The sequence below is a fragment of the Salvia hispanica genome, chromosome 5 (assembly GCF_023119035.1).
Source record: "Salvia hispanica cultivar TCC Black 2014 chromosome 5, UniMelb_Shisp_WGS_1.0, whole genome shotgun sequence".
NCBI classification, from domain to species: Eukaryota; Viridiplantae; Streptophyta; class Magnoliopsida; order Lamiales; family Lamiaceae; genus Salvia; species Salvia hispanica.
Window position 1 is genome coordinate 22,999,193 of NC_062969.1, and position 18,176 is coordinate 23,017,368.

General features: G+C 34.6%; 3 protein-coding genes across 9 annotated transcripts; all 3 read left to right on the top strand.

Annotated features, from left to right (window-relative positions):
• The first annotated feature begins 26 nt into the window (after positions 1–26).
• Positions 27–2,207, top strand: LOC125188344 (mitochondrial substrate carrier family protein ucpB-like). Its single transcript, XM_048085129.1, has 9 exons — positions 27–437; positions 515–613; positions 687–748; positions 831–1,067; positions 1,146–1,313; positions 1,399–1,448; positions 1,550–1,682; positions 1,773–1,810; positions 1,886–2,207. The coding sequence occupies exons 1-9, from the start codon at positions 395–397 to the stop codon at positions 1,980–1,982; spliced, it is 927 nt and encodes a 308-aa protein (XP_047941086.1). The 5' UTR covers positions 27–394; the 3' UTR covers positions 1,983–2,207.
• Positions 2,208–3,270: 1,063 nt separating this feature from the next.
• Positions 3,271–6,695, top strand: LOC125187734 (mitochondrial substrate carrier family protein ucpB-like). The gene is made up of 9 exons (XM_048084362.1): positions 3,271–3,431; positions 3,641–3,745; positions 4,194–4,255; positions 4,351–4,587; positions 4,652–4,819; positions 4,925–4,974; positions 5,739–5,871; positions 6,206–6,243; positions 6,332–6,695. Exons 1-9 carry the CDS (start codon positions 3,407–3,409, stop codon positions 6,426–6,428), a joined length of 915 nt encoding a protein of 304 aa, XP_047940319.1. The 5' UTR covers positions 3,271–3,406; the 3' UTR covers positions 6,429–6,695.
• A 3,305-nt stretch (positions 6,696–10,000) lies between these two features.
• LOC125189031 (RNA-binding protein BRN1) lies at positions 10,001–15,920 on the top strand. 7 transcript variants are annotated; one of them, XR_007170807.1, is made up of 12 exons: positions 10,001–10,320; positions 10,471–10,553; positions 11,979–12,030; positions 12,207–12,332; positions 12,454–12,533; positions 13,080–13,256; positions 13,388–13,730; positions 13,811–13,954; positions 14,039–14,322; positions 14,566–14,659; positions 14,813–14,872; positions 15,220–15,920. XR_007170807.1 is itself a non-coding variant. In XM_048086198.1 (9 exons), the coding sequence occupies exons 1-9, from the start codon at positions 10,176–10,178 to the stop codon at positions 14,164–14,166; spliced, it is 1,278 nt and encodes a 425-aa protein (XP_047942155.1). In that variant the 5' UTR covers positions 10,001–10,175; the 3' UTR covers positions 14,167–14,403. The 7 variants fall into 7 exon arrangements, 1 of the variants encoding a protein (XP_047942155.1); XR_007170806.1 differs by lacking the exon at positions 14,813–14,872; XR_007170808.1 differs by lacking the exon at positions 14,566–14,659.
• Positions 15,921–18,176: the final 2,256 nt, after the last annotated feature.

Consider the following 18,176-nt stretch of genomic DNA (forward strand, 5'->3'; position numbering starts at 1 on the left):
TGTGTGATTTGCGATGAGTACAGTTTCATTTAATTATTGGATTTTCACAAAGATTCCTTTCCCAACATTATTGATCCCAAGAATCATGTCAATAAAGAAACACTACTCATTTGTACTAGTATTTGTTAGTACTACAACATAAACAAACCATCTGAGGGGCGCTTTTGGAATATTGCTTTGCATATGCAAGTTGAATTTGCATATTAGTATTATGAATATACTCTTACATCTCATACCAGTATTCCATAATTATGGGATGGACCTACATATACTTGCTCACTGACTTCATAATTAAATGCATTTAATCACTGAAAACGTTTTCCATAAAGATTGCTGCCACTGCCATTCTTCACCTTGTGGTAGCTGTGTGTGAGAGGGAGAGAGAGAGTTGCCGATGGCAAACGCTCTCAAATTGCCGGTGGCTGACACCTCCTCTGGTAATTAAACCTCACTTGATCAAGCATCTAGTTTTTTCTCTGCTTTTGATCTTAACTGTTCTTGTCTGTATGATCAGAGAAAGCAACATGGGTGGCCTCTCCATCCCATGCCTTTTATCATTTTGGCACCAGTGGAGCTGCTGTCGCTGCTGCTTCCAGCATCACTCATCCTTTAGGTACATTTTTTTCTTAACTTTTTTCAGCTATGATTATTGGAAGTATGTGATTTTGGTTTATGTTGGGGCGTAGATCTTCTAAAGGTTAGGCTGCAAATGCAAATGGTTGGGCAAAGAGGCCCGTTGATCGGCATGGTGTGTAACTTTGCATCTCTTTTTCTTGGTTAGCTAACAAATTCTTGGACAGTTTGTGATGATGATCCATCTTGTTGTGTAGAGACAACTTGGCTTAAACGTGGTAAAAACTGAAGGACTAAGAGCCTTGTACATGGGATTGACGCCTGGGCTAGTGAGATCGGTTTTTTATGGAGGTCTCCGTCTAGGCTTATACGAACCAACGCTGCGTCTCTCTGAAATGGCTCTTGGATCCCCCAATATCTTGACCAAGGTAGTGGTTGGAGCCTTCTCTGGCGCTCTTGCAACAGCAGTCACCAATCCGGTCGAAGTATTGAAGGTACTGACTGTGATGGATCCATCTCTAAAATCCTTTTCAACTCAATCCCAACCACTCTTTTTTTTTATTTGTTGTTAGGTGCGGATGCAGATGGGGAGATTGACGACTAAAGGGCCGTTGCAGGAGCTGCGGAAGATGGCTGCAGATGAGGGCTTGACCGGCTTCTGGAAAGGGGCCGGCCCTGAAATGACCAGAGCTGCTGTCTTCACCGCCTCACAGCTTGCTACTTATGATGAAACCAAGAGGGTTCACTCCTGTTTCTGCCCTATTTACTTTCATTCTCATGCTTTGATGCTCCCTAACATTCTTCCCCCCTCCCTATATATCGCAGCTCGTGATGAGATGGACTTCGCTCCACGATGGATTCTATCTGCATCTCATGTAATTCGCTGCAACCTTGAAGTGTTCTGTTTTCAGTTGTATATAGTTAGTGCCAATACCTCAATTGTTAGTAGTTAACATGCCCCTTTGCACATGATCAGTGCAAGCACCGTGGCTGGGGCTGCGAGCACCATTGCAACGGCACCCATCGATGTGGTCAAGACGAGACTTATGCTTCAACGAGAGTCCAAACTTGTTGGAAACTATAAAAATGGACTTGATTGTGCTTACCAGGTTCTTACCTATTCTGTTTATTAATTGCTTCATTGTACTATGCTAGTACTACTATTTATTGATGATCATTTTTTGTGTGGGGTTTCACAGCTTCTAATGAAAGAAGGTCCACGAGGTTTCTACAAGGGGTGAGTTACATAAATATATAGCAGTACAATGTGAAATTAAATGTTGAACCAATTTGAGTTTGTTATTTGAACTAGGGCGTTTGCATTGTTCACGAGAGTTGGCCCCCAAACAACAATCACCTTCATCCTCTGCGAGCAGCTACGAGAACTCGTGGGACTCAAGGCACTATAATAAATCTTCATATGAGCTGCAGCATCGGCTCGATGGTTTTGTCATCATATACTCTATAATAAATCTTCTTATGAGTTTGTGTTTCTCATTCATTCTCATTTGATGTTGATTAGTTTTTACTTTTTAGCGTGTTTTTACATGTATTTTGTATCCAACAGTGGAAGATTGTCAAAACAATAATCTTTAATCCCATACATTTCCATGAGTAAATTCAGTTTAAATCAACATTTGCAGTCTCAAGACTAAACTAAATTATTTGCTATGTTATTTTAAAGTAGCAAACTGCCGTTCAATTTAGATTATAAATCAGCCTAGTTAGATCAACGGTATGTTCTTATTTTAGATAATCATTTATTTGTCATTCAATTAGAGTAATACACAAAACAAGTATATATTGTATCAATTTATAAAACGAGCTTGTTTGGTCTTCCATCATTGCAAGTTCTCATTTCGTCACAAAATCTTGGATTTCTCACGACCTTTGAATAGCTGAAAAGAATTTCTCATTTGATTTGTTTTTGGTATAGCAACAGCTTCAACATTTTTCATTATATAATCTTCATTTGATATTTCTTGTGACTTGGACTTGTTTATTTCAGTTTATAGCCTCAAATTTAAATAAATTTACAATAAAACACAATTTAGCATCAAACGTGAGAAAAAATAATTGAGAATGTGGAAAATACGTTCTCATTTGATTTGTTTTTTGTATAGCAACAGCTTCAACATTTTTCATTTTATAATCTTCATTTGATATTTTTTGTGCACTCGACATGTCCAAGACATAGTCACATGAATGTTGGCTTGTCACATCATTTTTTTTACCATCGAAATATTTTGGTTGGGACTATGAATTTCGAAAGAAATTAGTAGTAGAATAAATTTGGTACTCCCTCCGTCCCACATTTATAGTTACATTTAGTTAGGGCACGAGTTTTAAGGAATTGATGGAGTGTGTAATTAATGAAGTGAGATGGAGGAGTGTGTAATAAATGAAGTGAGATGGAAGAGTGAAATGGTGGAGTGTGTAATAAATAAAGTGAGATGAAGGAGTGTGTAATAAATTAAGTGAGTTGGTTGAAAGTGACTTTTTGGTTTTTTATTTTTATTTTGGTTTATTTTTGTGTTGATAATGACATTTAGGTGTAATTTTAGTGAATAATGGGGTAAAATTTTATGACCAAATATGAAAAATTTTAAATGTGACTATAAATGTGAGACGGACTTTTATGACAAAATGTAACTATAAAACTGGGACGGGGGGAGTAATAAATAATACTCCTTCACCACGTTGCGAAAACGTGAGAAATATTATGCATATAAAAAATTCCAACAATAAAACTTCGCCCGTCAAAAAGGACTCGAATTCGATGCAACTTCAATAATTTCGTCTGCAAAAAAGATTGAATCCCTCCAAATTGGCAATGTCGAACTCTTCCTCCTCCCCTGGTAAATCTGCGTTAATATTTTTCGAAAATTTGATTGAAAGTCATCTGTAGAAGTTGCAATTCCTATTGTTAAATGGTTGGGCCACATTATTTATCGGCTTGTTTCTGTTGATTTTTTGAAGATATAATGATGGTTTTGTTAATTTGCTTTGGTCGCTGAGGTTGTTTTGAGTTAATTTCTCAAGTGTAGATTATATGTGATGAATGTAGGATCAATGAAAGCAAAATGGGGAGTATCCTCTTCCGATGTGCTTTATCATTTCGGCACCAGTGGAATGTCTGTTGCTACTGCAACCGTAACTACTCATCCTTTAGGTTATTTCTTTCTCTATTTCTTCTCCTCTTCTTAATATGTATGCGGATGATATTTGGCTCCTGTTATTTTTCACATTAAAGAGTAGAATTGTTGAGAATTGGTTTACAATCGGTTTAATGTCTCCTAGCTTAGGTGAGTGTTTGTGATAAGTGTAACTACGTGCTTTTGATGAGTAGGTTGATAATCTGGTTCTTTACTCACAGCATTTAAGCAGTCACTGCAATTTTGATATGGATGTCAGTTACTTCAATTTAAGGCAGATGAGATTGGTGAATTACCAAAGCCAATTGATAGCTCTTGTGTGTAGAACTGTAGATTGGTCCTAAATCGATATTTGATTGGCTGTCAATTAGCTCGTCAATTCTAAGTTGTTGTTTTCCCCCCTTTTTTTTAAATTTTATTTCTATCTTTTGGGGAATAAGTGATTTAGTGTATGTTGAAATACAGATGTTCTCAAGGTTAGGCTGCAAATGCAACTAGTCGGCCAAAGAGGTCCGTTGACTGGCATGGTATGACTTTTTAATAGAAGACGCTTCTTAGTTAGTTATACCAGTGCTGATGAAGGATTTGAGGATAATCTTTTCTGTTTCATGGTTTGGTGTAGGGACAAATTTCTATGCAAGTAGTCAAAAGTGAAGGACTCAAGGCCTTGTATCTGGGATTGACACCTGCTTTAATGAGGTCAGTTCTTTATGGAGGTCTCCGTTTAGGCTTATACGAACCTTCAAAATATGTGTGTGAATTGGCTTTTGAGTCCCACAATGTCTTGATGAAGATTGCATCTGGAGCATTCTCTGGCGCTGTTGCAACAGCACTTACCAATCCAGTGGAAGTGTTGAAGGTATTGGGCGTAACGGATCTCCAACTCCCTCTAGAAAAGTCCAGCTAACTCTCTTTGTTCTTAGGTACGGTTGCAGATGAGAGGAACACACACTCGTGGGCCAATCCAGGAACTGCAACAAATTGCTTCAGAAGAGGGCATTGCAGCCCTATGGAAGGGGCTTGGTCCTGCAATGACCAGAGCTGCTGCATTGACTGCATCACAGCTGGCAACGTATGATGAATCCAAGCAGGTGAACCACCCTTTGTCACAGTAATACTAATCTTTCATTGTTTTAGTTTATTCTCTTGCTTAGAGGCAATCTCTCACGTTTTGATTTTGTCATCCCGCTTTTCAGATGTTGATGAAATGGACTTCTCTTCAGGAAGGATTTTATCTGCATCTCACGTAACTTGACTTCCCTTTGTACATTTTAATAGTTTGTGCTTCTTTTACTCTACTGTGGAACTTGGAAGCTTCCTTAGCTGGGTTAGGCAGTGGATGGTCTTGAATAACGTATGATCTTAATTAAAGTGTGAGATATGCTGAAAATATATTCCGTTCTATCTATCAAGTCATTGCTACTCCAGAATTCTTGCTTCCTGGACTGATTGACACATACGTATTGATACTAGTACACATGGAAAGAAGACTATAAGTTTGAAATACTTAAGAAACTGCTGGAACCTTCAAGGAAAATGGTGCCCTGTTATCCATATTTAGTTGTCCACCCTTATGTAACGAATAAGGATAATTTATTTGCGTTTCTTCATTTCTTGCTTACGTGATTTGCAATCAAATCTCTTTACATGTAAATTGCAAATTTCCACCTGAAATTAGCAAGGTATCACAATTTTGCATCAATTAAATAAGTAGTTGTGTAGAATAATGAAGCAACAGAGAAGGATGAATAAGTTGATTAGCTTGGAGCTGAAAAGCTTGATGAAATTCCTTAAGTTGCATAGTTAGTTGTTGGTTAGTCATACCTAAATGTAGAAAAAATTCAATTGATATTGAGGTAGAAAAAAACTAGTGATTTGGCTGTGATTTATTTAACTTATGGTAGTCGCATATGCTTCAATTCTAAAGCAACAAGGTCAATCATGTGTTGTATGAGTATAAATCATTTTCTGTTTCTAAATTCTTATTCTGTAACTTGTCAATTAATATAGTGCAAGTACTATAGCTGGCACTGTGAGCACCATCATGACTGCACCGATTGATATGGTTAAAACAAGACTTATGCTGCAACGACAATCTCAAAGTGCTGGAAGCTATAAAAATGGCCTCCACTGTGCCTACCAGGTTGTTGGCCTATTCCTTGCTTCTCATTTGGCCTAAAATTGAGTACATTTAGGGTTACCATGTTCTTTAAGTAATTGCCACTCTCTAATCATTCAGCTTTGAGCACCTATTCCAAATGATTCGATAGTCGTCCTTTTGTTTGAACATGCATAATGAGAAGTCTGATAAGAAAGCTGTGTTTATGATTTGGAACAAGTTGCATTTCTTGTCAAAAAAAATTGTTAATGCTTGCATGTGATCGTATTATTGTATCTACTGGACCAGCAACACAAAAGTAAAGGGGTTTTTAAAGCCATTATACTCATCTGATATCCATTTTTGTGTACGGTTCCAGGTTCTGCAAACAGAAGGTCCTCGTGGTCTTTACAAAGGGTGAGCACCGCTCGTTGTTAATTTCACAAGCATTACTCTCGAACTGGTTGATTACCTAACTAACCATCCGTCATTGGAAATCAACTAGGGGCTTTGCGATGTTTGCAAGACTGGGCCCGCAAACAACCATTACCTTCATAGTCTGCGAGCAGCTGCGCGGACTTGCAGGCCTCAATGCGCTCTAACACATGATTCAATAACTGAAGATGGATATACATTTTTGAGGTATAATAAGTCACCCCAACCTGTGTCTGGAATTGGTATATTGTTTTATAAAATGTGATAAATCTTTCCTTGATTGGTGCTACTTGTAGTTAGGGGGACAGTCTGTATATGGGGTATTATCTGATTGTGGGACCATTTTTAGGCGTGTTGTTGTATTCATTGTAACGATGGTGAAAATGACTATTTTTCGAGGTAAAAATGATAAAATGCCAAATGGTGTTTGTTTCTCCCTCTCACCTGAACATCAACATTTTTATTTTTTACAATTCAAGTTGAACTGGCTCTACATTAAATTGTGTACTTCCACTTAGGTTCTGTTTTTATTTGATAGAAGTCGATAGTAGTATTAATCAGCAAACAAAATATGAGATCTTAAAAACATCAGTATCGTAATTTAAAAACAAATTGCATAAGTTGTTGATTTGTGTGTGAAAAAAATGGAAGTGGACAGTGGATAAAGTGGAATTTAACGTTAAATATTGCCAAGTAAGAATAGAGACAATATAATGTCGGATGGCCTGGAAATTGCTGCATTTTTGTTATTTTCTTTATTGGCGGAGACTTGGCGGGACAGTTGGCAACATTTATATTCGCCCTCTATTTCTTGTCTAATTACTATTCTGCCACTCTCTCTCTTTCTCTCTCTCCTTTTCCACGCTACTTTTGTCCTCATTTATGCTTATCCTATTCCCCTATTTTTACCTAATTTATTGGTCAACATACAACAACACATATCACGATCCAATAATACATTTATTTAATTCAGAGGTCTCGGATTTAAAACTTACTAAATAATTGGGCTGTTTGATTTTATTTTTTTTATCTTGCGAGTATCATTAAGAGATTATCTAGATCCACAAGTCATACTTAATACTCCGTATTATTATTGTTCAATTTAAAAATATCTCGGCTAAAGGTTTACTATATACGATGCTAAAATTTGACCAAGATAATTTTTAACATCTAAAGTTGTTGTTATATTTTACATAATCAAACAAGCAGCAGATATTTAGTCAAAGTGTTGGCGCCTAAAGTTGTGGTGTTTTTATATATAGGACATGATTAATTGATTTTGACACAATGTCATATTCCAAATGTCTCCCTATTGAAATGACTGCATTCTCATTTTTTTAACTTTTAAGCAACTCACAAAAATAGTGTTGAACCTTATTATTCATTTCATCCTAATTGGCTGAATTTCATTTGATCGCGACGCTAAAATGATGATGTTCAAGATATAGTTTGAACATAGAAATAGACTCACGCGTCACTTCTTTCACTTAACTGTAACCTTTTTAACTCATCCATCAACCTAGGATCATTTGACTCCATTTATATTCTCCAATATACGGAGTAATATTTACTATTTCAAAATCAATTTAACATTGAAGGATATGAAAAAGTAAAATAAGAAATAAAGTACATACAATTCGGAAGACGCATTGAATTCAATGATTATTATTCTCAAAACATTCAAGTTCAGACTCCAGAGTAAGAATATAGTAGAAATTAGAGATCGCTAAAGAAAGTATATTTAAAACTTATTACTACTATGATTTAAATGCATATTCAATAACTTCTCCCCATATTAGATCCAATTTATAAATAATTTCTTATCACTTTTTTAAAAAGGAAATTTATCGTTAAACAGTAGAAGGATAACATCTACTGTATTACGTATGTCCATGAGGAGAAAAAATTCCCTAGTCAAGGAATACCAAGGTGGCAATCCTATTTGGTACTTATGTTACACCCATAAACTTTTGACAAATGAAAATGTATATAACCCCAAATTCCAACTAGATATATAAATTTTGAAACAATCTAAATATAAATGTACACCATTTATTATATAGAAAGTTTATGCATATTCTATATATAAACACTAAATAATACTAACGATCACTTTTTTTTAATAGTAGCTTTAGTTTATAAAATTTTAAATTTAATTGCTTTATCATGCTATAATCATTTGTCTTATTTTATTTATGAAATTTTTTCATGCTATATTAAATATAATATAATAAAATTAATTTCTAGATCATATTAATAAGATTAGTTTTTTAGATTATCTTATTATTATTAATTTTTTTATAATTTAACAAAATGTATAATATTCATACAGTTAATGTCTAGCTATAAATTACGTATTTAATTTAATTTATACACTACATAATCATTTGTATTATTAATTTAATTTATATAGAGTAGTATTTAATGTCAACAAATTTGAAGTTATAGTTGCCCTTTTTATTTGTCTACATTTTTTATAGTTATAAAGAAGAAAAAAAGTAATCTCCTAAAACTCTTAAAATGAGTGATGTGATTAATTTTGTACTATATTAATTTACGAGTAAGATGACTTAGCGAAAAAACAATTTTATATTATTAAAAAAATGAAATGATGGACCTATATGTATAGTGTATTTATTATATGCACAAACTTTCCGTATAATAAATGGTGTATATTTATATTTAGAGTGTTTCCATAATCTAATATATCTAATTGGAATTGGGGTTATACATGTTTCCATTTGTCAAAAATTTATTAGTGTGACGTACCAAATAGAATTGCCATTTTGGTGTTCCTTGACTAGTGAATTTTTTCTCGTCCATGAGTCTCAAACTAACTTTCATTCCTAAAATGATTTTACTTAGATGGCTTGACAATTGACATCTTTCAAATAGAATAGAAGAAGATGCCAAAAAGAGGACATAGATAGATGGTAACAAGCACACTTTGACTTGTCCCATAAATGACACGATTTCTTCTTTCTTTCTATTTAATTTACAAAGCAACATTATATAAAATTTATTACTGAAAATCAAATGTTTTACATTTAATACTCCTTCTATTTCTATCCCCTAATAATTGTCAACTTTAGTTTCGGCACGAATTTTAAGAAAGATAAAGAAAGTGAGTTGAAAAAATTAATGGAATATGAGTCTCATTTTTATATATTAATTTTATAATAAAATGTGAGTTAAATGAGTTAGTAGAATGTAGAGTCTACCTACGGTAAAGAGTAAAAATGGACTGTTAATGGGGACAGATGAAAATGACAGATGAAATATAGATAGGGATAAAGAAAATTATGTGTAATACCCTTAATATTAATATTTACGTATATTAACCATAGAACGACTATGAATTAAATTAAAGTATAATTAGTCGAAATTTATTAGTGTCAATTTCAAAAGAAGATGTGTATAAATGAAGCCAATCTGGCGGTAGGATTTTCAAAATTCCAACTCACCTAACAAAATCCAAATCCTAATCTTCTGAGTGGGCCAGCAAACAAACGTCGAGGGGCATTTATGTCATTATGCTAGATCTCCATTTCAATTTACAGGCCACCCTCTTCAACCGCTAGAAACCGAAGCGAGTGGCATTACCCCGTAATTAACACTCAACACCGAGGGCAATATCGCTCCATTCAATTAATAATAAGTAAAATCCACGGAGAAGATCCCAACTTTGCAATCTAGACAATTCCCTACATTTTTTATTTGTTTTTTTTTTTTTTAATTTTTTCACGAGCGAAGACTCGGTGCAGAGCAACAAGAAAAAAAAAAAAAGAAAAAAAAGTATGCACTTGGATCATCATTGAGTAGTTTCGTCGAGGAGAAGTTTTTCGTGCTGTTGAGGAGAGAGAGGGAGTCAATTGAGAGAGAGAGAGAGAAAGTCTTCCCGGCGCGGTGTAATAATGGCGGAGGAGGAGAGCGTGAAGTTGTTCGTAGGTCAAGTGCCGAAGCACATGACGGAATCGCAGCTGCTCGCAATGTTCCAGGAGTTCGCCTTGGTGGACGAAGTCAACATTATCAAGGACAAGGCTACGCGCGCTTCTCGGGGTATATTTGTTTTCTGTTGACTTCTCATTGCATGATTTTGTACGAATTGTTGTGTGATGGATCGCAATGTGTGATTTAGGTATTTTTCCGTTTTGTTTGTTTTTTGATTTTTGGGTGATTCGTGGTGTTGAATCCCCTAATTTGTGGCAGGATGTTGTTTTGTGATATGTCCGTCGAGAGAGGAAGCGGACAAGGCGATTAGCGAGTGCCATAATAAGAAGACGCTGCCTGGGGTTAGTGTTATTGTCTACTGCCCACCTTGTTTGTCTCTAAATTGCATAATGTTTTATTCCGGTACTCGATTTCACAGTGGGGAAGTGATTAGGCAGAAGGAAATCTGCTTTTAGGAACACCTTCTGCGGCATGAGTTGTTTTTACTTTGCACCCAGAGTTGAAAGGAGCATAAAATTGTTCAATCACAAAATTGATCATGCTTATATCATTAATTCTGATCAAGGAATAATGGAATGAGAAATGGCTCTTGGCATAATGAAGGGATTACAATTTAATTTTCTGATTATGCATACATTAGTTACACTGCTAGATTTAATTAAAGTTATACGACGTGTAGTCACTGTTAAAATTAACTCCTATTTGTGAATATACATTCTCTCAATTGGACTGTTTGTGCTTGTGATGATGTTAGTGAAGAGAATCGGTAGAAATTTCAGGACTTGTCACAGAAATTCTTATGTGAGTTTGTGCACGCAATAGGTTACTTTACCCAGTTCGTCAAGAAGCTTGGGGTTCTATTTTGAGTTTCACATGTAGTCATTAATGTTAATTTGCTCTAATCTAATTTCTCTTGACTTCAACTCAGAAGCAAAAAGACGCATACAATGCAGCCTTTGTATGCCATAGCCTTAATTTTGTTGTCTCCCCTTTTCTTTTCCTATCTCTGACCTCTGATATAAGCCATATGAGACTTTTTGTGCGGCTCCACCTTGTTCACTTTATACATATAGTTTTAGTGAGCTTGCATGTCTTGGTAAATTAGTGAAAAAGATGTTGTCTCCCTGTTCTTCTGTTTAGATGTTAATGTTCAACCAAAAATTGTACGCTCACTAGTCACTAATGGAAGCAGGCAGATACGACATGATATTGAAGAGATTATTTGGCAGGAATATTGAATAGTAAATGTAGGTCGTAAATTGGCTCAAATGGTTGTACAGCTTTATCCCTCATGCATTGCCGAAGCTGAAAAGGAAAATAAATCCATTAAATTAACCATCATCTCTTGCGTTATTGGCTAATATTATACAGGCAGTGGGTGGCATTGCATTTTAAAAGAAAAGCTCAATATGATTATTGATAACCGTTAAGGTCTCTTTTGGAAGTTGATTTTATTTTGTAAGTTATTCGAATTTAGTAGTATATAATAACTTCCTAAGCTTGCTCCCTTTATAGTAGATTTATATTCAAGTAAAAAAAATTTTGCAGTCAACTATAACTTTATATCCCAATTATTAAAAATTAGAATAGGTACTGGATAGGCATGCCTAACCTTGTGTAAAACTGGATAGGCATGTCTAACCTAGTAACCTTGTGTAAATCAACCATTTCTTTCATGCAAGACCTTTACTTCATATTTGTTGCCATGTGATATTTTTTGTTCGATTTCTTATATAAAAGCCACATGTTGTCTGTGTCCATTTCAGGCATCTAGTCCATTGCAAGTGAAGTACGCTGATGGAGAGTTGGAAAGGCTAGGTGTAATATAAATTTCAATATCGTATTATATGTTTTTCTTATGACGTGTCTTGCCAATTATCCAATAGCTATCTTCCTTTAGTTAGTCCTATGTGTCTTCTCTTTTTCTCCTTATCTTGGTTTTTCTATTTGCATTTGCATAATTGACTTCACTTTGTTTTTTGGCAAAATGTCAGAGCACAAACTCTTTATCGGCATGCTTCCGAAAAATGTTTCTGATGCTGAAGTCTCTGCACTATTTTCAAATTATGGGACCATAAAAGACTTGCAACTTCTTAGAGGTTATCAGCAAACCAGCAAAGGTAAGGCCTTTTGTTTTATTTGCCTTCTGCTTGTTTTTATCCTGTTTTTGCATAACTTTATACTTGTACATAGGATTTCTTGGATCTGATTAAATTCTGTCAAACATTCTTGTTGCTCTAGGTTGTGCTTTTCTAAAGTTTGAGACAAAAGAGCAAGCGCTCGCAGCTATTGAAGCCCTCAATGGAAAGCATAAGATTGAGGTGTGGGCCAATTTGGCCGTTACTCTCTGCACTAACGTGCTTGCTTAGTGCGTGAAAGTTATCCATTAAACTGCTCTATGTGTTTCTTCTCTTATCTTTAAGGTTGCACATCTATTTCAACAGGCCTTTTTCTTGATAGACATTTGAGTACTGCAAGATCTTAGTTGTATGCATGTTCTTCTTGCTTTCAGCTCCTCAGCTCCTGTCACATGTGTTTGTCTATACTCACTGGAAATCTAAACTTACACTTGAGACAATGTCATTTATACTTCCAAAGAAAACCTTCATGAAGATGATTTATTTGTAAGTTTGGAGAGACCAGTGCATAGGTTATTTTCAAAAACCATTGCAGATATTTACATCAAATATATCTAATGGAAAAAGGAAAGTTTGTATATACCTTCATGAACTACAAATATTTGCAGTTATGCCTTTGTGAACTCCAAATATCTATATGTTATTTTGCAAAATGTGTTAATTTCAAGTAATCCTTATGACTTAGATCAACTGAGTTGTTTGGTATTAATGGTGTTAGTGTCTGTATAGGGTTCAACTGTTCCATTGGTGGTTAAGTGGGCTGATACAGAAAAGGAAAGACAGGCAAGGAGGGCTCAGAAAGCTCTATCATTGGCATCTAATGTGTCAAATTCAGACTCCAGGCAACATTTGTATGGTGCTTTACCAATGGGTTATATGTCTCCATACAATGGATATGGTTATCAGGTTTGTTAAGTTTACAACCGAAAAAGAATTTGGATATTATAAACAGTATGCCTTAAGGTTTACATACTGAAATTAGTATTGCTAGCTGATGCTGAAGGCACATTTATATTAGATTCTGCTCGCTTTTGTAGACTCCTGGAACTTATGGCCTCATGCACTATCGCCTGCCGCCAATGCAGAATCAGCATGCGTACCACAATCTTATCCCACCATTAAACCAAGGAAATGCTATACGTGGAGTAACACCTGATCTTTCATCGGGAATGCCTCCGAGAAATTTCTCCGTATCACCTAATTATGTGGGATCTGCTTATCCCACTGTACATGGGGTTCAGTATCCCTTAACTTATCATGGAGGAATGATTAGTAACCGCCCACTTGGTGGTCCATCTGGTTCTCTATCACCATCTACTGCAAATAGTCAATCTGCAGCATCTTCAAGTGTCAGCACTAGCTCAGGCGGGCAGAATGAAGGTTGTTGAAATTGTTAGCCTATCAATTTGTGTGTTTATTTGTGAAATACTAAAGGCGTGAGCAATTCTCCTTGAAAGCAGGTCCACCTGGAGCTAATTTGTTTATTTACCACATTCCTCAAGAATTTGGCGATGATGAGCTTGCGAGCGCCTTTCAGCGTTTTGGTAGGGTATTGAGTGCCAAAGTTTTTGTCGACAAAGCAACAGGCGTTAGCAAATGTTTTGGTAAGATTACTCCCGAGTTATTACTGAGCTGATTCAATTACACGTGTATAATGTATTTACCATTTTATCGGCTTTTCTCTCCAGGATTCGTTAGTTACGATTCTCCAGTTGCGGCACAGAATGCCATTAACATGATGAATGGCTTTCAGTTAGGTGGTAAGAAATTGAAAGTTCAACTTAAGAGAGATAATAAGCAAAACAAGCCTTACTAACAAGGTAAGTTATGGATGAGAGCAAACCTCTCAAGCTTGATGGTCACAGAATTTCTCCAAAAAGGATGCAATTTGAGCGACTGGGGGTGGATGTGAGACGATTCAACAGTTTCATGCAATACTGTCCATCCTTCTGGATTGAAGTTCAAGACACTTGTAATTCTTCATTTATTTGTGCCACTGTACTTTAGTCTGTAACATGAATAACAATTAGACATTACATTTTTAGTTTATTAATTGTTGTTCCAAGAATTATTTTTTTGTAAAATTTATGTGAATACCATGAAAAGATTTGATCATTTCTTTCACAAAGTCATTCTTTCCTTAAATATTTGATCCTTTTGGATTCACTTTTCACATTTCTCAAATATACTGAAGTTTGAAACTGTTCTCTCCCAGCTTCTATGATGGTGGGCTATCGCCTCTAAAAGTCTTCTAGATTTTCGATAGGTTCTATAAAAAGCTGCCTCAAGTCGCTCGCCTGAATATCCAGGTGTACTGAAAACTTAGATGAAATTTTATTCCATCTGTATGTCATCATTAGCATCTGGTGTCGTGATTGGTTTGACTGATCCATCTGTTGTCCATGTTTAATGTGTATGTGCACTGCTTGCTTGTTAAATCACATGTATTTCCTCTTTGCCAGTTTAATATTGAGTATCCAAGTTTTTTTTTGTTCGACTGCAAGAGCTCAAAAGGTCCTCAGGTGGTGCCTTGTCTCATCCTGTAATGAAGCTCAGTAATGAGACTTTAATCTCTTCCATTATTTATGGATGCATGACTGAAATATGCGTATCTGTTTGCAGATTGCCAGATATGTTTTATAGGATCAAGTGAATATATTTTCATGATTTCATCACAATTTGTGTATTATGCCCATCATGTGCCCATGTATCTATCTGTATCCAGTAACAGCACATCCAGCCCCTGATATTGACAACCACCCAATATTTTATGTGACTATCTGTAATGAAACTTGCTACGTGTTTAATGGACTAGTTTCGTTTTGCCCTATAATGTGTTGCGCATGTCATTGACCAGTTTGCTATTCAGGGCAAGAACTGAAGTACTGAACTAATTTATCGAGCATGTCTTGCTGAGCCATATTAAATTATCAGAGCATGCCTTGCTATTCAGGTAAACAATTTGTACTCTTATAATCTTTCATGGTCACCATTTATGTAACTCTCTAGTTTGAACAAGGTAGCAGTGCTTGTTATTGTCTCACTGCCTCTATCAGGATTGTGTTTACGTGACATTTCTATTAATCGCACAAACGACTAAATGAAGGATTTCGTATATTATTATGCTGGTAATAAAGAGGAAATAGTTTTTCCTTTAAGTATGGTGGGCTGGTTGCCTTATTTGTCCAGTTGTTTCAGTTACAATTATTCTGTTGATAGGGAGATTGTGTTTTCTATTTTTTGGAGTCTTACATAACCAAATCGCAATCCACATTCCCAGTAGAATGTTGTTTGATCTGTGGTTTGTGCCTTAATCATTGTTTTTGCTGTCGTAGTCACAAACTTGCATTCATTTATGATTTTGTCTCTTTGGTATTAAGGCTCTAGATGTTTGGGTGATTGTTCGTTTTTGCGTGGTGGTGTAGTTCCTGACATGTCTACTTAAGTCGAGACGTGGAGAAATTAATCCCATCTCATCAAAGGTGGGTTATTGCTTGCCATATTTTACATTCTGGTAGTGTCGAGTTTATGAAAGCTCATTTATATGCGTGGCATCAGTTTATTCTTTCACTCTTTAAGTTTTTGTTGTTATTTTTACGTATAAAGTCTAAGACAAAAGCCTTAATTATCAATAAATAATTAGAGTTTAGAGACCCAAAAGCCTTAATTAGTGACCAAAATTAGAGTTTAGTCAATTAATAAATAATTAACAAAAAGTCTCTAAGACATTTAAATTAATTACGTAAAAACTAATTATACACCCTAAGCAACACAAAAGCCTTAATTATCAATAAGAAAGGTAAAACTAAAAGCACATCTCAACAGAATTTAAGTGGACAAAAAATTAAAATGTACATAGGTCATATCTCTCACAATTAAGGCACACAAGCAACTTGCTATTGTAATTTATCAATTAAATTTAAAATATGAATATCAATAAATTAAATACCGCTTGATAAAACAACCTAAAAAATGGTGACGCTTCTTTTTCTATTCTTGTCTCCCTTAATCACTAAGTATACATATAGTGATACAACTACTTGATAAGATCGCCAACTGCACGTACACATCTTGTATATTAGCATATATTTGTGCTTGGGAGTAGAAGATGATAATTATTTGGAGAAGCAAAAATAAGAGAAGAAACATCATGATTTGGGTAGCTTGAGAATTGAGATCGTAATGTTTTGAAAAAAAAACGCACAATCGGCAAAAAACTATATAGTGTGATACAACTATTTGATAAGATTGTCGACTGCACATACACATCTGATATATTAGCTATATATGCAATATACTATATAAGTACTATCATATACTGATATAACTACTTGATGAGATCGCCGACTGCACATACGTATCCGATATATTAGCTATATATGCGACTACATTGGTATAATACAAATAATCAAAATTTATCTAAAATGTACGTTTTATATAAGGCTACTACTTATTAAATCTATCACCAATATATCATAATCCAAGAATTCACGATAGAATGAGTTGAAAAGAATGCACTATCGCCAAAAAACTAACAATCAAATTGATTCTACATCATGCATTTAGTGATATAACTACTTAATAAGATAGTCGACTGCACATACACATCCAATATATTAGCTATATATGCAATATATAAGAATAATGCAGATAATCATTAGTATTTATCTAAATAGGGAGTAGTAGTATGTTTTATATAAGACTAGTACATATTGAATCGGTCACCAATGATATCAGAATCCAAGAATTGCGACAGTAATATGTTGGAAAAAATGTATGATTGTAAAAAAAAAACTACATAGCAATCAAATTGATTCTACATCATGCATATAGTTTATATGATACAACTACTTGATAAGATCGTCGACTGCACATACACATCCAATATGTTATCTATATATTTGCAATATACATGTAGGGGGGGTGATCAATTGCTAACTTATCATTTAATTGCTAACTACAACTAATTTAAGGCCATATGATTTTAGAAAACGTGTGGTCTACAATTTGCCACGTGTAATTTTCGTTTTTATTAATAAAATAAAAAAAGAAAAAAAAAACTCCAAATTAGGATTTTGGATGAAAATGTCAATATAGTGTTTCGAAAATATCAACACAATGCTTTGAGAATGTCAACACAATGCTTTAAGAATGTTAACCCATTGCTTATATTGACATTCTACATGTATTATATTGACATATTTTATATAGTATGTTGACATTTCTGCTTGTACGAAAAAATTAAAAAAATTTCGAATTTTTTTTCAAATTTTGACGTCGGAACATATGCATGTAGGATATCGTTGGAATCCTTATGAAATTATCTTTAATTTGATATATGTTATATGAATTTAAAGTTTTGGGATTTTTTTAAAAGTTAGTTATAACTAAACATGTAGTTAATTGACATTAATACCCCTATTGATATTTTTTGGAATTAATCCTATGGCCTTATTGACGTTTTTCCTTGATCGTATTGATATTTATGGATTGATGATCTAAGCCCTTAATTTGAATATCTAATGGCTATTATTTAGTTGTAGTTAGCAATTAAGTTATGAGTTAACAATATAACACTCCCCATACATGTAGAATGCAGATTTAGAGGAATGGTATGCTACATACCTTATATGGGCTCCTTATGTGAGCACCACTCTCGTTTGACACACTTTTAGCGTTGTTCGTTTCAATTTATCTATTTAGTTTAATTCTAATACATTAAAAAATGTTATTGCAATTTTTAATTTCACAAAATTCATAAAAATCAAAGCTTGATTTATTATTTTATTCATTTATTTGAAATTATAGAGAAAACGAGCAAATCGA

Excerpts from the sequence above, each read along its gene's own strand:
- LOC125188344 (XM_048085129.1), top strand. The coding sequence starts at position 395 with ATGGCAAACGCTCTCAAATTGCCGGTGGCTGACACCTCCTCTG. Across the intron at positions 438-514 it reads GGTGGCTGACACCTCCTCTG|AGAAAGCAACATGGGTGGCC; the intron begins GTAATTAAACCT and ends CTGTATGATCAG. Across the intron at positions 1,068-1,145 it reads ATCCGGTCGAAGTATTGAAG|GTGCGGATGCAGATGGGGAG; the intron begins GTACTGACTGTG and ends ATTTGTTGTTAG.
- LOC125187734 (XM_048084362.1), top strand. The coding sequence starts at position 3,407 with ATGTCGAACTCTTCCTCCTCCCCTG. Across the intron at positions 4,588-4,651 it reads ATCCAGTGGAAGTGTTGAAG|GTACGGTTGCAGATGAGAGG; the intron begins GTATTGGGCGTA and ends CTTTGTTCTTAG. Across the intron at positions 4,975-5,738 it reads GGATTTTATCTGCATCTCAC|TGCAAGTACTATAGCTGGCA; the intron begins GTAACTTGACTT and ends CAATTAATATAG.
- LOC125189031 (XM_048086198.1), top strand. The coding sequence starts at position 10,176 with ATGGCGGAGGAGGAGAGCGTGAAGTTGTTCGTAGGTCAAGTGCCGAAG. Across the intron at positions 12,333-12,453 it reads TTATCAGCAAACCAGCAAAG|GTTGTGCTTTTCTAAAGTTT; the intron begins GTAAGGCCTTTT and ends TTGTTGCTCTAG. Across the intron at positions 12,534-13,079 it reads ATGGAAAGCATAAGATTGAG|GGTTCAACTGTTCCATTGGT; the intron begins GTGTGGGCCAAT and ends GTGTCTGTATAG.